Here is a 23,181-nt window from a genome sequence, read left to right on the forward strand (position 1 = left end):
GTCGCCGGCTTCAGGGGGTCAGCATTGCCTCCACAAGTCCGTGTGGGGCGTTGTGGCCGGGGTGGTCCTGGGTCTGTCCTTGCCTTCCCCTGAGCCCGCCTCTACTCTGTGCCAGGCTGGACCAGCTCTGGCCAATGCACTAGTAGCCTGCAGGGGTTTGCTATTGCTGCCTTACCACCAACCTGGCCACTTACTTCTTTTTTTTTTTAAGATTTTATTTGTTCGAGAGAGAAAGAGAAGACAAGCTGGGGGAGAGGCAGAGGAGAGGGAGAAGCAGACCCCCTGCTGAGCAGGGAGCCCGATGTGGGGCCCGATCCCAGGACCCCGGGATCATGACCTGAGCCGGAGGCAGGTGCTTAACCGACTGAGCCACCCGGGCGCCCCCAACCTAACCAATTAAAATAGCACCTACTTATTAGCTCACACATGGCAGAGTGGAGCTCTCTGCTCAGGGCCTCAAAGGCTGAAATCAAGGTATGGGGAGGGCTGGGCTCTCATCTCCAGGCCTCTGGGGAAGAATCCACTTGCGAGCTCATGTGGTTGACAGAATTTACTTCTTTGCAGCTCTAGGCCTTAGGTCCCCCTTTTCCTGCCAGCCGTCAGTCAAGAACTACCCTCAGCAACCAGAGGCTGCCCTCCTTCCTTGCTACTGGTCCCCTCCACCTCCAAGCCATCAACAGTGTATTGAGTCCTTGTCGTGCTTTGACTCTGACTTTCTCTTCTGCCTCCTGCTGGAGAAGCTATGCTGTGCTTTTAAAGGGCGCATGTGATGAGGTCAGGCCCACCCAGGTAGTCTCCATTTCTTAATAGCAAATGTGCCATGTAACATGACCTAGTCATGGGAGTAGCACCCATCATATTCACCATCCTGGGGATTATGCAAGGGGTGCACTCCAGGGACCAGGCATCTTGAGAGACGTCTTAGAGTCCTGCTCACCACACATGCCTTGATTACATTTATGGTCAGAATTTGCCACTACTTAAAATAAAAAGTTTCCCTCTTGGAGTAGCCCAGTGTTTTGTTCCTATCTGCTGTCTACCACATCACCAGAAGCCTCTGCAGGGAAGGAGACCTTGGCAGGTGCTGCATTTCATACATATTTTAGGAAACAGTTTATTCCGCGTCTGCTTGAGCCCTAAGGCTGCAGACCCATTCTTTCCTTTCTGCACACACAACCTTTGGGGTGTTACTGTTCAGGGTGGAAGACAAACAAGGTTCCAGTCATTATTCCCCGTATCTACCTGGCCCACGGCTACTGCTTCTTAATTAAGGTGAAGCTTTCTCATGATTCTGTTTTCTTCAGCCATATGTTAGGACTAATGAAGAATCCAGATTTTACTATGAATTAAAATGCTTCCTCTTATAAACCTTGATTTGTGAATTTTGAGTTCTGTGAATCATATTTATACTTGTTTTCTATTTACAAACATTCTCCAGTTTTATAGATTTTTTTTTTTTTTTTTTTAACAGCAAAAACAAAAAGGTTAAGGGGACTCATCTGCTGGTCCTTGCTCGGGTTGGGGGCTGACATGGAGAGAAGGTATGATCATGTACTAACTGCTGGGTGCAGCTCAGATGGTGGGATGCCCCACCCCTCAGAGACTTGGGGAGACCCTGGTGTTTGCCTGTGCCTGGTGAGCCCCCCCACCATTATCCAGCACAAGACTGGCTCTGTTGCAGGCTCTGAAGAGAGAGAGGAGCGTGCGCAAGAGTCGAAGCTCATGGGGGCACGAGCTTGGTATTAGAGGTTCATAAAATCCAAAGGCAAGAGACGGGCCTGGCTTCACCGCCTTAGGCTTAGGGTGGAGGCTGCTGGCACCCTCCCTGAGGAATTTCCCTGTGGGAAGCGGCCAACTTGAGCCTTTGCTTATATCTCACAAAACTGGAAGGCTTTAAAGGCTGTAAAGTCCATTGATTAGGTTATGATAATTTGCAAAAACAGTTTGATGTTTGCTTGAATGATTTTATGATAGGTTTTTAAATAGGGGAGATTTTATTTGGCATGAGTGATGGTGGGGAGAGCAGGTACCAGACATAGCTTAAGCCATAAAAAAGAATGGAAATAGGACTTTCAGTTTTTGAAATTTTGTATTAGAAAAGACTTTCAAGGGCGCCTGGGTGGCTCAGTCGTTAAGCGCCTGCCTTCGGCTCAGGTCATGATCTCAGGGTCCTGGGATCGAGCTCCGCATCGGGCTCCCTGCTCTGCGGGAAGCCTGCTTCTCCCTCTCCCACTCCCCCTGCTTGTGTTCCTGCTCTCGCTGTCTCTCTCTCTGTCAAATAAATAAATAAAATCTTTAAAAAAAAAAAAAAAGAAAAGACTTTCAAGAAAAGGATTGTGTTCATGAACCAAGGAGTGAGCATAACGTTTTTCAGAACCCTGGAGAGGGAAGCCTACCATTCATCTAGTGTTTACCATGGATGAGATACAATATACGTGGTCTTTTGATCCCAGTGGTGCTTGATCCTCTGATGTTACAAATGAGGACTCAGGTAAAAAAAGTTAATGACTGTCTCAGGGCTGCCATGTTCTCAGTACTGTGGCAGCACCTCCCATCGGGTTCTGTGACCATGGTCCTCTTTTATCCGAGCCAATAGCCAGAAATACATAGACAGCCAAAGGAAAGCAAAGGAGAACTCTCTTTCTTTTGGTTTGATTTGTAAGTCCAGCAATTTTAGTGCTTTAAAAACTGTTTATTTCTCGGTGTGATTCTTCTAAGGAATGACGTATTCTCTATTAAACCATGATGATTTAAACCCCTCAAAGAGCATTACGGTTTGTCTCCTATTGGGGTTTCCCCCATGCAGTCTCAATTGAAATCAGTTGCTGTGTATGTTCTCAAGATACTTTTATTTGGACTCTAGTGCAGCTCGTAGGGGCTCAAGGTTTGGTAGTGAGACCATCAGAATCAGAAAGATTTCAGTCCAGCTTCCCAGTCTTGACTGAGATTGATCAGAATAATACATATGGAAAGCAGGGGAGCTTTGTTAAAACATTCTTAAATATTGAAGACAGCATATTCATACAGTCCTCATTTATTGAAAGGGTTAACCAAAAATTCACTATCAAGAATTATTAAAAAATTAGCTATCAAGTTAACCCAGCAGGATTTTAGGTATTACTAGTCTCATTTTCCACTAAGACAAATAAGTACTATATTTTGCCTAAATGTTTTAGTCTTTCAGCCAGAGCAGTGGTTCTCAACTGGGATGGTTTTTGTCCCTAAAGTATATTTGGCAATGCCTGGAAACATTTTTTTGATTGTCACAATTTGGGGATGGGCAGAGAAAGAGTGCTATTGGCATCCAGTGGGGAGAGACCAAGCATCCTGCAGTGCATAGGACACCCCCCCCATTGCAAAGACTCACCTGGCCTAAGATGTAGATGCTCCATTGCAAACTCTGGGCTAAAGGGAAAGAGTCCTGAAGTTTTTATTGAGAAACACAACCAGCATGTTGAAAGAGAAAGAAAGGAAGATGGCTATCCTTATGGAGCCTGAAGGAAGAGAGGGAGTTTTCTAGCTCTAAGGAGGAGAGAGATAATTCTTAGAGACCAAGCGTTGAATATTATTTTGCTTTACAAATTGACACACCTCCTTAAAGCCAATATGCTGTTTGTGTCCTAAGAGGCTCTTCAATTTCTTCTCCCTTAAAGGTTTCGTATTCCCCAGAAGCTACTAAGTAGAAATGATTTTTTTTAAGAGTGCAAAAATTCCTAGCTAGATGGAACAACCTGACTGCTTCTCGCAGTCCCTCTAGTGTTTAAAAATATACGGGAAAGGAGGTTGGGGCTCAGTTGCAATGAGCCACTTTTCGACATTTGACTTGGTTTCTCAGGGTTTGATCTTGGTTTGCTGCCATAATGTGGCTCACTAAAGCAGTGTTTGACATGGAATAATCCATGAGTCCCTCAGGTGCCTAGAAACAGCTAATTAAATCTGTGACACAAAAAAGGAGACTATAATAGAGCACAAAATCCAAGCTGTGGAAATGGAGCACCTAAGCTTTCTTATTGTTCTACTAATAAAAGCCAATACAGGAGCCCTTGATCATTTCTATAATTTCTTATACCATATTAATAACTTCAGAATTTAAATTGAGTTCAAATCAGATGCTCTTATCTTTTAACAACTCCCATATTAAGTGTATAATTAAAATGCTCCAGTTTAAATATTTTCCCCAAGGTATTCACTACTAAAAGATTCACACAGTGATGAACCAGGGCGTTCATGGATGATGGCTCAAGCTTTTAAGCACTTCAGGTAGGGAAAAGGAATCTGTTACAACTGGTCTAATTGATATAAAAGGGGAATGGTAAAAAGTTGCTTTTAAATACTAAAACGTCTCTTGATATGTCATATTAGCCCTCGGTCTTTTAAGTAACTAACTGCCATCAATATTTGACTAGGTCCTCTCCTTTGTGAATGTGACTTGGTAAATATTAAAAGAGAATTTCTCAAATTAAAGGTAAGCTTTAAATGATTTGTGTGCTGGGAGTTCAGAAGTCCTGGGCTGGGTGATGCTGGCTTTCATCTTTCATGGTTACTTCTGTGGATTTTAAGAGAGATGCTTTTATTACACCTAGCCTTTGCTTTCTTTGTTAACCAGCTGGGTCTTTCTTATAGCGGCTCTGTTAACCTAGAAGGGAACTGAGAGAAGATGCTATACCGAAGGTGGCATTTAACCAGGCTGTGAAGGCCTGATGGACTTGCCCAGGTGACAGAATGTCACAGGTCTCTCAGATGGGGGACCCAGGGGGACCATTCACCAGGCCTGCTTTCCCTTTGACACTTGTGTCCCTGCACTCTGAATCTCACTTTATCAGTTCACCTGCACCCATATTCCCCCTATTTCCTGCGAAGAAATAGGAAAGAGGATCCTCTTTGCTCTGTTGTTAGTATGGACTCTGGGGGGGAGAAGTGGAAGCTTTTCTGGGGTGCGTGGGGGCAGTGGGAGGATAGAGAATTGCCGGGACAAAGGCATTTTTCTCCTCTGTGATGATTTAGTTGTGATCATTGTCAAAAGAAGAAAACATGGGGGATTATGCCTTGCCCCGGGGCTCTGGGAAGACTGCCTGTTGGAGCAGTAGGAACCCGCAGAGGCGGAGGTGGCTGTTGGTGTCGGCTTTCACTACTCGCGGGGACCATCTGCTTCTGCTATCGATCTGGTGGGGTTAGGGATGTCTTGAGGGTACTTCCATAGGGATGCATGGAACAGGATCTCATAAAATGTGGTGCCATTTGGTGTCATGTGGGATAGATGGAGAGCTTGAAGAAACTGGCTAATAAGAGTGCTTTATCTGCAGATGCTGGGGCTCCTACTGTTGATGACGGCTACCATTTATTGAGTACAAGACACGCTGCTTAATGTTCACTTTCTCATTTTATTCTTAGATTAACCTAAAGACGGAGGATAAATAAAGAAGCCATTTCATAAAGGAGGCTTAATTAGCTTTTTTTTTTATGTTCAGTTAGCCAACCTAGAGTACATTATTTTTTGATGTAGTGTTCAACGATTCGTTAGCTGCGCATAACACCCAGTGCTCATCCCAACACGTGCTCTTTTTAAAGAGAATAGTACGAGTAACTTTCTAATCTGGCATTGAATTTGGGCAGAGCCTATAGTGTTCATGACTATGCTATATGGTACTTTTATTATTATTACCATTAATCTTACTGTCACAACCCAGCCAGAAGAGTTTAGGAGCTGAGGCCTTGCAGCAGGAATCCAGGAAGTTCCTTTGGACCTAGAAGAATCCTCTCCCCCTTAGCCCCTGACCTACAAAAGTGTGCCCTGCTACCTAGTAAGAATGCTGAGTGTATGAGGATATGTCCCACCTAGTAAGGGTGGTGAGTGTATGAGGATATGTTCTCTGGTCCAGGGCTGGGATCATTTACTGGCCTCCTGGAGTGCTGTGTTGAGAAAGACTCTGAGGCCACCTCCTGGCTTAGTGAGAAGTAACCATTTGCTCTAGGTCAAGAGGAAGTAGTGAAACAGACAATATATGTTTCTCTTTCTTTCACTAGGACTTAGGCTACTGAAGAAAGATGGCTATCAAAAGAACCACAGTTCTCTAGAGCGGCCTGGCTCTGAGCAGGATAGATGCAAAGCCTTGGAAAGATGCAAAGCCACGAGAGATGGGTGGCTGGAAGAAGAGTGGGGAGGGCCGATGGGCTTCACATGAGCCTCTGTGTTGGGTTTAGTGGGCAGATGTCAATGTTACCATTTACTAAGTGCTTATGTATGCCAAACGCTATTCTGAACACTTTATTCTAAACATGTAATAACTCTTACAAGAACTCTAATTAGTAGGTACCACTGTTATCCCCCTTTAAAGATGAAGAAATGAAGCACAGAGAAATTAAACAACTTGTCCAAGTCAGACAACTAGTAAGAAGTGGCTCCAGGGTTTGAACCCAGGCAGTCTTAACCACTTAACTATTAGCCTCTCAAACTTTATCAAACCCAGAGATTCAGGCTTAAGGTGAGACTGAAGCAAAATTTGAAATGTAATATAGAGGAAAAGTATTAGGTAAATGGGACCCTCTCGGGGAGAAGGGTAGTGGTGCTTGGGCAGAAAGACAAAAAACATTAAAGAAAAATTTTTATTTGAATATAGTGGACACACAATGTTACATTAGTTTCAGGTACAACACAGTGACTCGGCAAGTCTATACGTTATGCCGTGCTCCCCGCAAGTGGAGCTCCCCTCTGTCACCAGACCACGTCATTATAATACCGTTGACTTATCCCCTATGCTGTGCCTTTCATCCCCGTGACTTATTCATTCCGCCCCTGGAAGCCTCTACCTCTCTCTCCCCTTCACGCATTTTGCCTAAGCACTGATGTTTGTCTTTCTGTTTGTTGTTTTCAAAAATGCTCAAACCCCACCATACCACACCATAGACAGTCCTCACCTTGACTGTGCTCACTCCACATGACTACATTCACGGGAGCAGTTGGGGAACGTGTGAAGCTTTTTGAGAGCCTGTGGGCTCAGAAGTTGAGAAAAGAAGTGTCTGTGACAGGAAGCACTGGTCATGGGACACAGTCGCACTGAGTACTTTCCTCATTCATACAGCATGTGGCAAGCACAGCCTTGGTTCTAGCAGAGCGGTAAGTCCCAGGGGGAATCCTGCCTGCAGTTTATACTGCCCTTGATGTGGCAGCAGGAAGTAAGGCAGGAAAGACAGCTGGGACCAGATGATGGAAGAATTTGAATGCCAGAAAGCAGAGTTGGTGAGTTACTTGGAAGACTGTGTTCAGCCACTTGTACTTTGGGAAGAAGAGCAGGGCACAGTGAAGAGGGTGAACTGAAGGGGGGGAAGGGGAGGAGAGTCGACACCATTGTCTCTGCAGAAGGCGCCAAGAGACTGACTAGGGGCCAGCCACAGGAGCAGAGAGGGGATATAAATACGAAGCCCAGAATGGAAATGGAAGCACATTGACTTGCATTGGTTGATGAAAGGGAAAGAGAGATGAAAGGAAGATTGTGGCACTCTGATCCTAAGTTTCTAGAATGATAATGATATCATTAATAATAAAGAATAAAAGAGGTCAGGTGCTAGTGTGCAGCTGAGAGAAATGTTTCCTTTAGGTGTCACCTCCTCCAGGAGGCCTTCCCCAAGCACCTGATTTTCACCCTTGAGTCTCCCTCTAGCTCTGCCCCTTGTGTTTCTTTCAGTCTGTGTACTTGTTTGTGTCCGGGCGTCCCCCTGTTGAAAAGGTACATTGTGTGAGGTCAGGACCATGTCTGCCCTGAGCCCTTTGCCTAGCGTAGAGCCTGGAACCTAGGAGGCTTAGTCTACTTCATTTTGACAAAGAAATAACTTTGGTGAAATGCTAAGATAGGGGGTTTCCTTTAACTTTTTAACGTGAGAAATAAAATATACACCTGGGTTAAAATATGCACAAGGTAGGAAATGAAATATTCAGTTGGTACTCTAATAATTAACTAAATTTTGCCACCGAGTGATAACTACTGCTAAATCAATGAAATAGGAATCAATTAGGCAATCATGCAGCCAGACATTATACAACTTGATTGCCTAGAATTGTAAAAAAATTCAGTGAAGAGAGTAGTTTAATCATTATAATACGTATAAATACTCAAAATCAGTGAAACATGTTTCTTAAGGTTTGGCGGTAATGCTCTCACATTATTAATAACGGTTTTGCTTTTCTTCTATAGCCTTCCCTTAAGAACCTCATTCTGGTCTGGTTAGTGTCTGCCCCTCATTGCCATTCTTTCTTCTTTTTACGAATCAGGCTAACTTCTTGGCATTCCAATACATGAAGTAGTGAAAGAGCACCTTGGAATATGGATCAGAAAGCCCAGCTTCTCATCCTGACCTCAGCGGAAGCCAGAATTACCCTTCTGAGAAGGTTGAGTAGGTGCCTCTCCTTCTCAGGGGAATATCAGGTGCCCTGTACCTTCACACTTCCTCCCCCCAGTGCCTGCCTCTGGTGCCCCCTCTTGTGGCCTGAATTTGCTTGTGTCTTCCTCCCTCTCTGGTGTCAGACAAGAGCAGCTCAGACTTACACCTAATTTTGTGAGAGTAGATGAGGAGGGTGAAGGAGTTCAGAGAGGAGTTGAGTATCATCCTCCTCATGTCGGAACTTGCTGTTCTGCTCTAATGGATGGAACGCACTAGTTTTCTTTTCTGTATTGTACAAGAGTATGCCATCCAAGGCACCTGCCCCACATTACAGTCCCACCAGCAGTGTAGGGGAGGTTCCAGTTTCTCCACATCTCCACTGACACTTGCTATTGTCTGTATTTTTTATTATAGCCATCCTAGTGGGTTTACCGTGGTTTCTTTGATTTGAGCTTCCCTAATGTCTAAAGACATTGGCCATCTTTTCATGTGCTTATGGACTATTTGTATATATTCTTTGGAAAATGTCTATTCGAATTCTATGCTCATTTTTAATTGAATTATTTGTCTTTCTATTGTGGAGTTATAAATCTTCTTTATGTATTCTGGATACTAGAGCCTTATCAGATAAGTGATTTGAAAATATTTTCTTCGGTTCTCTGGGCTGTCTTTTCACTTTATTAATAGTGTCCTCTGAAGCACAAAGGCTTTTATCTTGATGAAGTCTAACTTACCTATTTTTTCTTTAGTTACTTGTGCTTTAGCTGTCATATCTAAGAACAATTATCTAGTCCCAAGGTCATTAAGATTTACATTTGTGTTTTCTTCTAAGAGTTTTATAATTGTAGTGCTTACATTAGGTCTTTGATCCATTTTAAATTAGTTTTTGCATATGGTATGAGGTAGGGGTTCAACTCCATGAGATTTTGGTAAGACTTGATCCATCAGCTCAAGGATGTAAGCACTGTAAGGAAGGAATTCTAGGAACTGTACTGGAGAGAGAAAAAAGAAATTATTTTATCCTAGGATTCTTAGTGCTGAACAAGTCTGGTGGTTTAAAGAGAAAAATACGGCACAATTAGTTTTATATATTCAACTGGACCCAGCTGGATTCTGTAACCGTGCAGAACATATACCTTGCAAATTCTCACACTCTAATGAAGTAGATCTTACCTTCCAAGCAGTAAGTGGATGATATGATGATTTGGATATCTATAAAAGATGGACAGTGTCCAGCAGTGAAACAGGAGTTTATTGTTCTTTAGTTACTACGATAAGAGGAATACCTTCATGCTTCAGTGGTGATAACATGATAAGCTCAGGGTGCATGACTGGCATTGAAACAGGAAAGAATTAAGGACAATAAGCTGGCAACTCACAGAGTTCAGAATGGTATAGAGAAATTCCCTTTATGAATGTGATTGTTTACTAAAAATGTTATTTTTTTCTCCCTGCCTTGGTACCCCTCAGCTAACATTTATTAGCCCTGTTCTCCATGGTCTCTGATATTTCTGCATGTCTTCTGAACAGAGGTAGTGACAGCCCTACCCACTAAATGCCAATATTGCTTCAACCTAAAGGATCCCAAATTTTGATCCCTTAAGGAGTAGTGCTGCCCCTTTTTATTTTTATTTTATTATTATTTTTTAAAGATTTATTCAATTATTTTAGAGAAGCTGGAGGGAGGGGCAGAAGCAGAGGGAGAAGGAGAGAAGCAGATTCCTGGCTGACCACGGAGCCCAATGCAGGGCTCCATCTCACGACCCTGAAATCATGACCTGAGCTGAAATCAAGAGTCAGACACTTAACTGGCGGAGCCACCCAGGCGCCCCATTTTATTATTTTTTAAATTTTATTATTATTATTTTTAGTGCTGCCTTTTTTTAGAAGCACTTGTTTGGTGTTTGCTTTTTCATGGAACTCTGCCTTCTTTGTATCTCTGTCATCTAACATGGCACCTAGAGCATAATTGGTGCTCAGCATATGTTTGCCGAGCTAACGTGTATTAGCCCTTGCTCTCCATGGCCTGTTACATGAGATCTGCCCTTGCTCTTCCTTCAGTTATGTTGCAGTTCAGAAAGAAGATTTAATTGTATCTAATTGGAAATTCTGACCACTTTTCCTGGAACTTGACAAGTAGATTCTAGAATTTTTTTTTTAAAGATTTTATTTATTTATATGAGAGAGAGAGCGAGCGAGCGTGCACACAAGCAGGGGGAGAGGCAGGTAGAGGGAGAGGGAGAAGCAGACTCCCTGCTGAGCAGGGAGCCCGACGTGGGGCTCAATCCCGGGATCCTGAGATCATGACCCGAACCGAAGGCAGACACCTAACGACTGAGCCACCCAGGTACCCCAGATTCTAGAATTTATATGTAAGAGAAAGGTCAAGAGTATTTGGGTCAAGACAATTGTAAAGTAAAAGAACGAAGTTGGAGGTACTTGTCTTATATGATAGTAAATATATATGGTATGGTATTGGTATAGTGATAGAGAAAGAGATCAATGAAACAAATATAGAGTTTAGAAATGGAGCCTCAAGTGGCAGATTGGATAGGTGTTCACCAAATGATTCCCTTTTTCTCCTGGGCATAAACTAAACTACATTTCCTAGCCATTGGACTCATGGCAGAAGTGTTACACCCGACTTCCAGGCCTGACCCAAAAAATCCTTCCATGAATAATTCATTTTCTCCCCATATGCCAACTGCATATTAATGTCTCTTGAGAACCCCAGAGTAGGGCAAGAACACAAGATGGAAGGAGCCAGAGTCCCTGAGTTCTTGCCTGGAGTAGAGCTCCCCAGGATGGCAGATTATCCAGATTACCGGTGTGAGATGATTCATGATTGAGAGATAAACTTTTGTTATGTTAAATTACTGAAAAAAATTTTAAAGATTTTATTTATTTATTTGAGAGAGAACGAGCGGAGGGGAGGGGGGAGGGACAGAGGGAGAGAGAGAAGCAGGCTCCCCGCTGAGCAGGGGCCAGACATGGGGCTCAATCCCAGGACCCTGGGATCATGACCTGAGCTAAAGGCAGACGCTTTACCGACTGAGCTACCCAGGCGCCCCGTTAAATTACTGAAATTTGAGGGTTGTTAGCTTACTCTAATAATCAGGCCTGTATGGAACCTTGACACACAACAGCTGGTGGTCAGATATTGCAGAGAAGATGGACTGTCCAATATACAGGGCTGGGATAATTGGCGGTCTATATAGAAAACAGCAACAAGAAATCCAGCCCCTACTCCATGCTCCATTCCAGGTGGATTAGTGACTAATGTGAACAACAAAGTTTTAAACCTTTTAGAAGAATACGTAGGAGAACATCTTTATTATCTCAGGTAGACAATGAAAAGCTAAGACACATAACGTACAAATCAAGTGGGGAAAGACTGAGAAAAATCAACTACATTAAAATGAAAGAATTCTGAATAAAGGCACCACCGTGGAAGCTAGTCAAAGACTGGGAGAGCATTTGAAATATATACCAAGAAAGGATCAGTATCCGGAATATTAAAAAAAAAAAAAACTACCTGTCAATTAGAAAAGCAAAATACTTCCGTAGAAAAATGGGCAGAGGTTATGAGCGGGTATCTTATGGAAGAAAAAAATTGAATATGAAAAAAGTGTTCCACCTCACTGCCTGTCAGAGATCTAGAAATTAAAACGAATTTCATAATTAAAGTCTGACAGTCACTACCTGTGGTGGGTGCGAATTGCAACAAGCAATCTGGAAAGCTGTTTTGATATCATGCTCATGCCCTGGGTCCTAACAGTTTCACTCGCACTGGAACCTGCAATGTTCGATACTCTCAAGCGTGATGGTCCCTTATGTCCTGATTCTCCCCTTTTCCTGTGTCTCAACTAGTTCATCCTATGTTTTGAAGGACAATCACACTGTATCTCTTTAGTCTTCCATCCTGCAGTTGCTGTCAGATTTATTTCAATCCTTTCCTTTCTTCCCACTTGCAGCAGTGCATCTGAAATTAATCCCTGGATACGTTGGAGGTTCCCATGAAAAACTGATTTGCTGTAATGACCAACCGCTGAACTGAAAACTAGCCTGTGTGTGTTCGTAACTAACACAGAAGAGCTCACTATGCACCAGACACCACTCTTTTCTTGTCCTGACTCTTGCTTTAACATTTAAAAATTCACATTTAAAAAAAGAGCATTAGCTCTTTTCCTTCCCACAATGGCTCTGTGAGGTCCATGCTCAGTATCCGTGCTTGCAGAGGAAGAAACGGAGGGGCAGAGAGGTGGGAGGTGGAGGAGGGGGTGTGCGAACCCTGGCTGTTCTGCTCCTCGGGCTGCACCATTTATCCAGGTGATAACCTGGATCATTCGGGCCAGATTTGGGGACAGAATTAGACTCATGAACCACCTCCACCGACTGACTCTGACAACGGAACATTTTCCTGGCTTACACAAGCAGTTTGTTTATTTCCAGTTATTTTCTTCCTCTTATCAAACCGTGGTTTAATGTTGCCTGCATTGTTGAGAAGTAGCAGGAACATTTATAGAATTCAGCAGCCATTCTGAACACTTTTCATTTACTAAATAATGAGTCTTTAATTACTGGCTGACTTAAGCTAGTTTTCAAAGAGTAATACTGTTAACTGCCAGCTATATCCCACAAGGGTGGACAAGAATAGAGTTCTATTTTATTTTATTTTGCTTTATTTTCTTTTTTTGTTAATTCAAGACCTCAGAGGAGAGTACATCACCCACATAGCTTCCTTGACACTTTGTACTTCAAGTAGATGAATTCCTTCCCACCCTGGAAAGCTGCCAAATCTCTAAATTGACATGTGCTCTGAATAATAAATTTCAGTATGAGGACAATGCCAGGTGCAAGAGGTTTTGATAAAAGGGCATTTGAACTTTACAAATGATACAAAACATTTCCCTTAAGAAACTTTAATAATTAAGTAAAAGACTCTGTGTGAAACTTTTTATGTTCAATTCAGCTTCCACTACATACTTTAGTGAATAGATTATTCCAGCAATATGTCAGTGGTAAGCTAAGTAGTACGTAATTCCATGTGAAATCTATACAATGGCTGGGCCCCTTCCTTCCGTCTGAAACATCCTGCAAACCTCCAGAGATCCTCTAAATTCTAGGATTGGACTGGTGAGCCCACGGGATTATTCAGATGCTAAGACTTATTTTTTTCAGGTGTGTGGTGTCCCTTTTCCTGATGAAGTTTTTGGATCAAACAGGTGCTTCTTTATCTGACATTCAGGATACAGGGCAGATCCTTTTGGTCAAGATTCGATGCATTTGTTCTGTTTGCATAGATCAAATGCGTTCTCCTAGCCCTGTTTAGAACTATGTAAAACCTTGCACAGACCTAAAAAGAACTGTAGGACATAGGCTCTGTGCTGGGAAATAGCACATTCTTTATTTTTCTTTCCTAAATACGTTTTTCTTTAGAAACAAAACAAATCTCACCGATTTTAAACAGACTTTCAGGTCTTCAGAGGGAGGAAAGCAGCAATCTCTTACTCTAAGTGGTTGAATGAAATTCCTGGATGTTTTGAATATTAAAGCTATTTGAATAATGTTATCATTTTTATGCAGGCCCTATCTAAATAGAATGTTATGCCTATCCTTTTAAAATGAATAAAAACAAAAAATTTAATCTTTCTCTAAAATTCTGTATACTACTTCCAGCTGTCATTGCATTTTTTCCACAGTACATGGTCACGTTTCTAACTGGATAGTTTCATTCCAAACAAGCAGTAGTTCCAATACATTCAGGCTCTATTTAATTTAGTGGATTGGGCCTTGCAGCTGTTTTCAGAGGTGTACTTAAAAGACTGATCCTTTAACAGGGACTAGATGGTGGTGTCATTGTCTTTAAGAGATGACAGATGTATAAGCCACAGTAGGTTTGGAAAGATCTAGAAGAAAACTTGGGGCCTTGTGCATTTAAACCTGACACATATCCCAGTATGCCATATGTTCAGAGTATCAGAGCACTCATTTATAAACAAACTGTCCTGTAGACAAAGAGTCTGTTTCTATATTGAATAGTAAATTGAAATGATCAATAAGCATCTTCTGCCTTTGCAATAAGCTAGGCTCTAATTTAGGGGCTTCGTAGTTTGGTGAGGCCTCAGCTTTTCGGGCAAAAACTTCATGGCTGTCAGAGAGATTCTCTGTCCCCATGCTCCGTACGACTCTACCTTCACCCCATGCCTCTTGTTCTGAAGGTCAAATAACTTGGGTGTCAGGAGGTTCTCCATGACCTTCTTGGAGCAGCACACATCTCTTCTTACTCTCAGCTCTCCTGGGTCACTCACACTAGTTTTCAGCAAAAGGATTGCTCATCCTCCGTGAGTTATCAAATAAATGCATATTTTACACACAATTACACATCCACATAAGCAAATTGTGTGTGTGTGTGTGTGTGCACATGCACACACGGATTGAAAATCTTCAGAGGCTGCTCTTGTCTTTTGTGGAGCCCCTTGCACAGAGGATTTGAATGACAGACTTCTGCGATGACTAAAGGGAGCTCTTTTCCACTTCTGGTTCCAGAGAAATGTTTTTCAAGGCCACTCACTAAGAGTCAGGTCAAGTTCTAAAGCAGATGACGGCGTTAGGATTGGTTGGCAATTGCAAATGGCAAGGAGGGTCCATCCATTTTTCATAAGGTTATAATTAACACACTCTGCCTCCCACAGGGTCAACCTTTGGGAATGAAGACCAGCCGGCTCTGAAGGCAGCTCTGCCTTCCAAAGACACCCCCAAGGGGGCCAGCCGGGCAGCTCCTCCAGCATCCTCCAGTGTGACAACACCCCGCAGGAGTTTGCTTCCGGCGCCCAAATCCACAGCTACACCTGCTGGTAAGACCGTGTGCCTTGGAGAAGCTCCACAGTGGAGCGCCTTTTCTGCATTAAAAAGTCTTTTCAAAGCCCCCATGTACATAAGTTATTTAGATGGGATGATAGATGAGTTTCAAATGGCATTTAAAATTAATCATAACATTGGAGGGATGGGGTGGCTGGGTGATGGACATTGGGGAGGGTATGTACTATGGTAAGTGCTGTGAATTGTGTAAGACTGATGAATCACAGACCTGTACCTCTGAAACAAGATAGTTGGAAAGGAAAAATGAAGGGGGGGGATCGGAGGGGGAGACGAACCATGAGAGACTACGGACTCTGAGAAACAAACTGAGGGTTCTAGAGGGGAGGGGGGTGGGGGGATGGGTTAGCCTGGTGATGGGTATTGAGGAGGGCACGTTCTGCATGGAGCACTGGGTGTTATGCACAAACAATGAATCATGGAACACTACATCAAAAACTAATGATGTAATGTATGGTGATTAACATAACATAATAAAATAAAATTTTAAAAAAGGAAAAATTAATAATAATAATAATACCACTATTTTCAAGGTACTTTCTCATACTCATATGTTTAAATTCTTACAACTGTCACTCCTTCCCCGGCTGGTAACCCATTGAATTGTATAGTTTGATTGCAAGAAAACAAACAAACAAACAACCACCACAACAACAAACAAGAATCAAGCTATTTTAGGCAGATTGGCATTTGGCTCTGCAGTCCCGTGTTGGGGAAATCACTGGAAGGACTATAGAACCAAGCTTCTAACCTCCAGGAGGGAGTCATGGAACCCCACAGGAGCTGCGGCCTCTACAAGGATCTGGGAGTTCTGTGCCCCACCTCTGGCTCCAGGCTCACGGCCCCCAAGCTGGGATCCAGGGAGCAGCAGTTACCTGAAAAGGGCTCCAGAACCAAGCTGTGTCTGTTAGACCCAGGCCAGCAGAAGGGATGCCCTGCCCCTCCACACCCATGAAGCTAGTGACTCGAAGCAGGGCAGTCAGCTGGTGCCCAGGTGTAACCAGTGAAGGTGCTTGTCGGGGCAGCCTACATGTTGCCCCCATCTCACCTAAGTACGTCTCTTTGTCTGCGGGGTGCCCAAGCTCGCCATTCTGAGCCATCCATCTTCTGCACAATTAAGAAAGTGCACGAAAAGGAAGAGAGGATACGTGTTGAGCCCTAATCCACTGTAGAAGGCTTATCCGTATTCATATCTATTCTTCCATATTTTTCATCTATGCTCAAATAATCACATGCCAACATGCATCTATGGGTTTATGTGGGTTTCTATAACTGAGAATTTATTAGCCCCATTTTTCTACATGTTGCTTTCCTTATTCAAAGAGTACATCATAGAAATACCTTCAAATCACGGCATGGCTCATTCTTTACAGTGGCTGCCTGGTGTGGATATACCATTATGTATTCAACCATTCCCCACTGTGAACATTCACTCTGTAACTAGCTACGAACAATGCTGCAGCAAATGTCCTTGAACGAGAGGCATTCTTTCTACGAGATTGATTCCTGGGAATGGATGGCTGTGTTTGATGCCTTAATAGGTATCACTAGATTCCTTCTCAGAGTTGCTGCGGTGTTTCACGTGTCTGCCCATATCCCTGTGAGGAATAGGTGTGATCCCTTTGTCCATCTGATGGGAGTAGAATACTATCTCAATGTTCATTTAATTTGCATTTCCCTGACCCAGAGACTAGCTGGAGCCCCTTGCTCTAGGATGCAGTGGCACCTTGTAATCCTCTTTGGTTAGACTTAACTTACCTGTTTTGTTCTTCCTCAGAGGAAGGAAAACTTCTGGGGGCCAGAGACCATGTCTGTGTTGTTTTAGCACGGTATCCCCACTGCCTGCTACAGTGATCTATAGTGATCCTTAACATCTATTCGTTAATGATTGGATACATCAACCAATTAATGTATGAATGCCGCATGGCATTTGGATCTTTCAGTTCCAGTTTACTAACAGTTTGGCCTTAGTTTAAATAGAAAATAATTAGGCAAGTTTAAGGGAAGTTGAAATACAGATGTTGAATCGACCCTATAGGCAAGTTTCTCAAATTTTAGTGTATTAGGGTCACCTGTCGGGCTTGTTAAAACATGGATTAGTGGGGCTTATCCCCAGAGTATCTCATTCAGTAATTAATAATAATAATTAATATTATATATATGTATATATATGTATTTACATATATACACAATGTCCCTATTGTTTAGGAAAAAGGTGGTCTACTCTACGTACTTTTCTCTACCTTGCTTTTATCACATAATGATATGCCCTCAAAATCACCTTCTAGTAGTACACATTTTCCCATTCAGTAGGTCTAGGGTGGAGCCTGAGAATTTGCATTTCTAATGAATTCCCAGGTGATGCTGCTGCTGCTGATCTGGGGTCATGTTTTGTGAACCACTGTTGTAGAAAAATAAGCTAGGAATTTGGACAGTTGTTCTTAGAAAAAGAACATGAAAAGATAATCTACCTCACTCATAAGAAGAATAATGTGAAGTAAAACTACAACGGGCTACAGTATCCCACCTAGTAGATTGGCAAAATTCCAGAAGGCTGAAAACATCTGCTGTTGGGAAGGTGCAGGGAAAAAGGCACTCTCACACATTACCGGTGAGATAGAACCTAGGACGCATCTTGTGTAGGGAAATTTGGCATTATCTAATAAAATCACATGAGCATTTGTTCTTTGACTTAGCAGTCCCACCTCTAGGAATCTTTTCCAAAGGTAGACTAGGAAAAATAAAGGGCACAAGCAGTGCCCAGATTGTGATCTCTAAATACATTTCCCAGTAGAGGCAGATAGGGGTCCTTGAAGAAATGGCTGGTTTCCAGGTCCAGGGCAGGTCCTAGAGCATCTTGCCTTGCCAGAAAGCCAAGAAGAATTCAAAGACTACTAGAGTTATATCAAAAGGACACAAATGTCAAACTGAATAAGCTCTTACTGATTAAAAAAATGTTTGAATATCAATAAGATTCATAATAGCTGCAGTGGATTAATATTCACTAAAATATATGTATATCTACGAGGGCATATGATACAAAAGATAAACAGAAACTAGTCACCTTGGAGGATGCTAGGAAACCACCTGTTATTTTGAAAGCTGGTAAATAAGGAAAATAATGAAATATTTCAGCTTCTGTTCAGTCTGTACCTCAAGACAATCAAATAGTTGATGAAGGGAAGTTTCTCTTATAAAAGTATTCTAGCTGACAAGATAGGATAGCATATCTTTTCACAGCTTCTAGTGAATTAGGGGTGAAGGCAATGAAAGATACAATTGAAAGATACAACTGGACGTTATAAACTATACTGATGAAAATATATATATTATCTGTGAATTGGTTTTGGGGGCAGAATGAATCTGAACTGGCTTCTAGATCTAACTACTAATTTACCGGAAATACAAGGACAGAGAACCATATTAAATAGCGCCATGGAAATAGAATTAGCAGACCCCAACAGTGGGAAACACTATAGGACAAACCAACTGATTTACACAACAACAACAAAAATTGTAAAAAACAAAAAGCAAAAAACAGTTGGGGGGGTAAAAAGAGACGGAGGGGGAATGCAAAGTATGGATCTTATTTTGGATCCCAGTTCAAATAAACACACCCCCCAATTTTTTTTCGAAGATAACTGAGGAAATGTGAACCTATTGGTAATATTTTAAACATGATGTAGTAATTGTGGTTAGATTTTTTAAAAGTCATATTTTAGACATTCACACTTGCGATGGTATGCTCTCTGGGATTTGCTTTAAAGTAACTCAGGATGATGGCAGGTGGAGTCAGGGTGTTTACAGAAGATGAAACAACATTGACCATATATTGCTCATTGTCGAAGTTGACTAATAGAATACATTACACTAACTAGACTAGTATCTCTACTTTAGTATATGTTGAAAGTGTTATGTAATAATATAGCAAAATGTGTTGAAGGAGTGGTTGTTTTAGTTGAAGTACAGTTAAATGGAAATCGAGTACGTCAGGTGTGGAGGAGAGAAGAAAGGTAGCAACAGTATTTAAGCCCATAAAATTTCATTATTTTTTCAAATATTTCAGCTACATAAGAGATTTTTGAAAGCTGTGTGATCTTGATAATGGGAATTCTCTTCCACTTTGTATTACTTTATAAATATACTTTAATGTACTAAATCTAATTTTGTCCTCACAAAAACTCTGAGAGGTAGGGAGAAAAGTATTATTTTATAAATTACAGATGGGCAAACCAAGACTCAGGATGTGAAACAATACATTGTTAAAAGATAAATTTTATCACTGAATTTTAGCTTTGCATTTATTCCATTGGTTTGAATTTCTGAGTTAAATGAAATCTAGTTTTGGAAACAAAATCATCTTTCACATTGCCTTGTGTCATCAAGCTACTTAAAAAGCAAAAGGTAGGCATGCAGATTACAATTAAATCCCAAATAATTGGATTTCTTGGGACTGTAAGGTGTTTGGTTTTCTTAATTACTTAGATAATGCCAACCCTTGTTTTAACCCATGTTATTGGAAACATTTCTAAACTGCAATGCTTTGCTTCTTTCCCTTGGTGATTCCAGGCTAATGATGGCAGAGCTCTTGTATCTTTGGATCATCTGCTCAATTACTGTCATCCACAATTGTAGATACAACACATACCCACAACAGAACATACCCAGGGAGTACTTGGGCTGTTGCCTTTAACCTAGATTTCTGATGTGAGCTTTTTTTGTGAGTGACTTTTTTCTGGTTCATTCATTCAGGAAACATTGAAGTGCTTATTTTAAGCCGTAGGGTGACTTGGATTCAAGGAAAATTAAAACAGTTCTATTTTTTAAGAAGCTCACAATAAGGTAAACAGTTATGAACTAATAGAGTGAGAGCAAGAGATCTATAATCTTATCAGTGGGATTCCAGTTAATTCTAGCAACCAAGAATTCATAGTAAAGTGGATTAAGAACCATGACCTGAAGAAGTTTAAGTTAAATATAATAAGTTTTTATTATTTATTCATGTAATCATTTTCCCTTTGTTATTTCTTTAATCATTTTCTAATTTATTTATAATTTAACTGCTTTCTAACTTCAGAAAAGATCCAATGTAGCATTCAGTAAAGGTCACAGAATAACACAGATTCAAGGATAAAACTCCAAGTAATAAAAAGAGAAAATCCTGATAAAACTAGGCCCAGAGTTTTCTGGCTACAAGAACAAAAGAAGAAAACACAATCTGGGATTAAAAAAAAAAAAAAAAGAGCATGTCACTTTTTCAGAAGAGAGAAGCTTATTTACTAGCCCAAATTTTTAAGATTTTAAGATTTATTTCTGTGAATTAAAAAATGTATATGTTGAACAACATAGTGGACAACAACTTTGTCTTAAACATATCTATTCTGATAATAAAATAATTAAAAAGTAGTTTAAAATTTTGGAATAGGGAAAGCCTTTCTAAACATGATAGGAAACCTGGAGAGATGCCTGGGTGGCTCAATTGGTTAAGCATCTGCCTTCAGCTCAGGTCATGATCCCAGGGTCCTGGGATCGAGTGCCGCATCGGGCTCCCTGCTCAGCGGGGAGTCTGCTTCTCCCTCTCCCACTCCCCCTACTTGTGCTCACTTCTCTCTCTTTCTCTCTCTGACAAATAAATAAAATCTTTAAAAAAAAAAAAGAAACCTGGAAATGTTTAAAAACTGATAGATTTAACTATATAAAAACTTAACTATAAGCTTTTATAATTATTTCCACAATGAAAGGCATCATAGAATTAAGGAGATAAACTGAATGAAAATGCTGCAAGAAAGTGTTATATGAAAAAAGTTGGAAAAATACAACTTACTTGGAAAAATAGGTAGAAGATATGAATGGGTAATTCACACAGTAGAAGTACAAAATAATCAATGACCATAAACATATGAAAAGATGTTCGAAAGCATTAGTAACTAAGTACATTTAGTTTTTTTTTTTAATGACATACCATCTTTTTCATTTGGATTAGAAAAAATTAAAAAGGTTTATTATAACCAGCATTAGTAAGAATATGGCAAATGAACACTATAGTAGCATTAATAGGAATATAAATCTGTATAAGCTTTTAGAAGGCAGTTTGTCATCTATGAAAATTTAAGTGTATATAATGTGTAATCCAGTGTTTATACTTCTGGGAATCTCTCACATGAAAACTCTTGCTTAGGCAGCAATGACATAAGTCCAGGCACTTTTCTTTGCAACATTGATTATAATACTAAAAAATTAGAAACAATCTAAAATATTCATCAGTATGAAAATATTTAAGTAAGCTATGATACATCAATTCACTAGATTGGTATGTAATCTTTCAAAAGAATGAGACAGATCTGTATGTATTGTATGGGAAGATGTCCATAATACATTGTTACAAAGGAAAAAAGCTGCAGAAAATCCCATTTTTGCCAAACCTGAAATAAAAATAAATCTTTTTTATCTATGCTTTTTTGTATATTTATAGAAAAAGCATAGAAAGTATCATTTAAGTAGTTAACAGCTATTAGCAGTGTAGTGTCCCAACTGAAGGAGAAGTTGTAATGAGAAGAAAATATTCATTTTTCAGTTTTATCTTCTTTCTGTATTGTTAGAACTTTTCCATACATGTTTTAATTTGGCACTAAAATATATTAAAATAAGTCAGTAAAAATAGGATAATAATTTGCTCTGAGGAGAAAACATGAAGAATACAGAAAAAATGAAGCAATAGAATATTTCATAACTTCATTGTCCATGAATAGCCACTAATATATATTAGCATCGTTTCTTCCAGTCTTTTTTCTGTACAGGTGGGGAACTTTTTTCATACTTGGGTTGAAGCTTTATATTTAGTTCTGGATCTTGCTTTTTCGGGTACCTTTATATCCCAAGCATTTTCCAATGTCATGATAAATATATGAAAATGTTGTTTTTAATGATATTACAAAAACTTTACATTGATTTAGCCTAATTTGTAGAACTGTTTATACCTGTTCATTTAAATTGTTTTCAGTGTTTCAATATCATGAAACAATTGCAGTAAACTTATTTTGCAAAAACATATTTTGTTGGGTTTGACAAGACCCCCTCAAGCTTGATTCCAAAGAAGTACTCACCGGATTCAGAGGTTGCTTTATTCATTGTTAACAATTTATAGCAGTGAAAGGATCCAGAGGTTAAAAAAAAAAAAAAAAAAAAAAAAAAAGCAAAGGGAGAAAGCTTATGGGGCAAAGTTCAGAAGAAACCAGGCACAAGCTTCCAAGAATCCCTTCAGTAGAATGTCACAGATGTATTTAATTCCTTCCACAATGATGTGTAATAGCATATCACCTGAGCCTGATTGTAGAGGGTTTTATTATGGATCAGTCACAGAGATGTACCACTTACTGAATGTGTAAACCATCTAGACAAATTGGTAGAGTGTGACCCCAGGCTTTAGGTATGGAGAACACTCTATCAGTCAGAACATTCCAAAAGCCAGGCTTCCAGGAGCTGGCCAAGGTCCAGTCAATTAAAACAGGCCCTTCTTGGGTCCTCTAAGCAAAGGTAGAGCCTAAAAGCAACATAGACCAGAAAGGAACACAGACAATATACAGTAACATTCACCTTACAGGCAATACAATGGCACTAAATTCCTATCTTTCAATAGTTACCCTGAATGTAAATGGCCCAAATGCCCCAATCAAAAGACACAGGCTGTCAGATTGGATGAAAAAACAAGACCCATCGATATGCTGTCTGCAAGAGACTCATTTTAGAACCAAAGACACCCCCAGATTGAAAGTGAGGGGGTGGAAAACCTTTTCCCATGCTAATGGACACCAAAAGAAAGCTGGGGTGGCAATCCTTCTATCAGACAAATCAGATTTTAAACCAAAGACTGTAATAAGAGATGAGGAAGGACACTATATCCTACTGAAAGGGTCTATCCAACAAGAA

General features: G+C 40.7%; 1 protein-coding gene across 2 annotated transcripts in view; it reads left to right on the forward strand.

Moving 5' to 3' along the window:
- The window catches only part of MTUS2 (microtubule associated scaffold protein 2), a 505,832-nt gene that overhangs the window by 312,858 nt on the left and 169,793 nt on the right, over positions 1-23,181 (forward strand). For both annotated transcript variants that reach the window (XM_081814784.1, XM_081814785.1), the window contains exon 5: positions 15,072-15,233. In XM_081814784.1, the coding sequence (XP_081670910.1) occupies positions 15,072-15,233 (162 nt within the window). The remainder of the gene's footprint in view (positions 1-15,071; positions 15,234-23,181) is intronic.

This window comes from Leptonychotes weddellii, chromosome 3 (genome assembly GCF_054177405.1).
Source record: "Leptonychotes weddellii isolate Sample4059 chromosome 3, ASM5417740v2, whole genome shotgun sequence".
Classification (NCBI taxonomy): domain Eukaryota; kingdom Metazoa; phylum Chordata; class Mammalia; order Carnivora; family Phocidae; genus Leptonychotes; species Leptonychotes weddellii.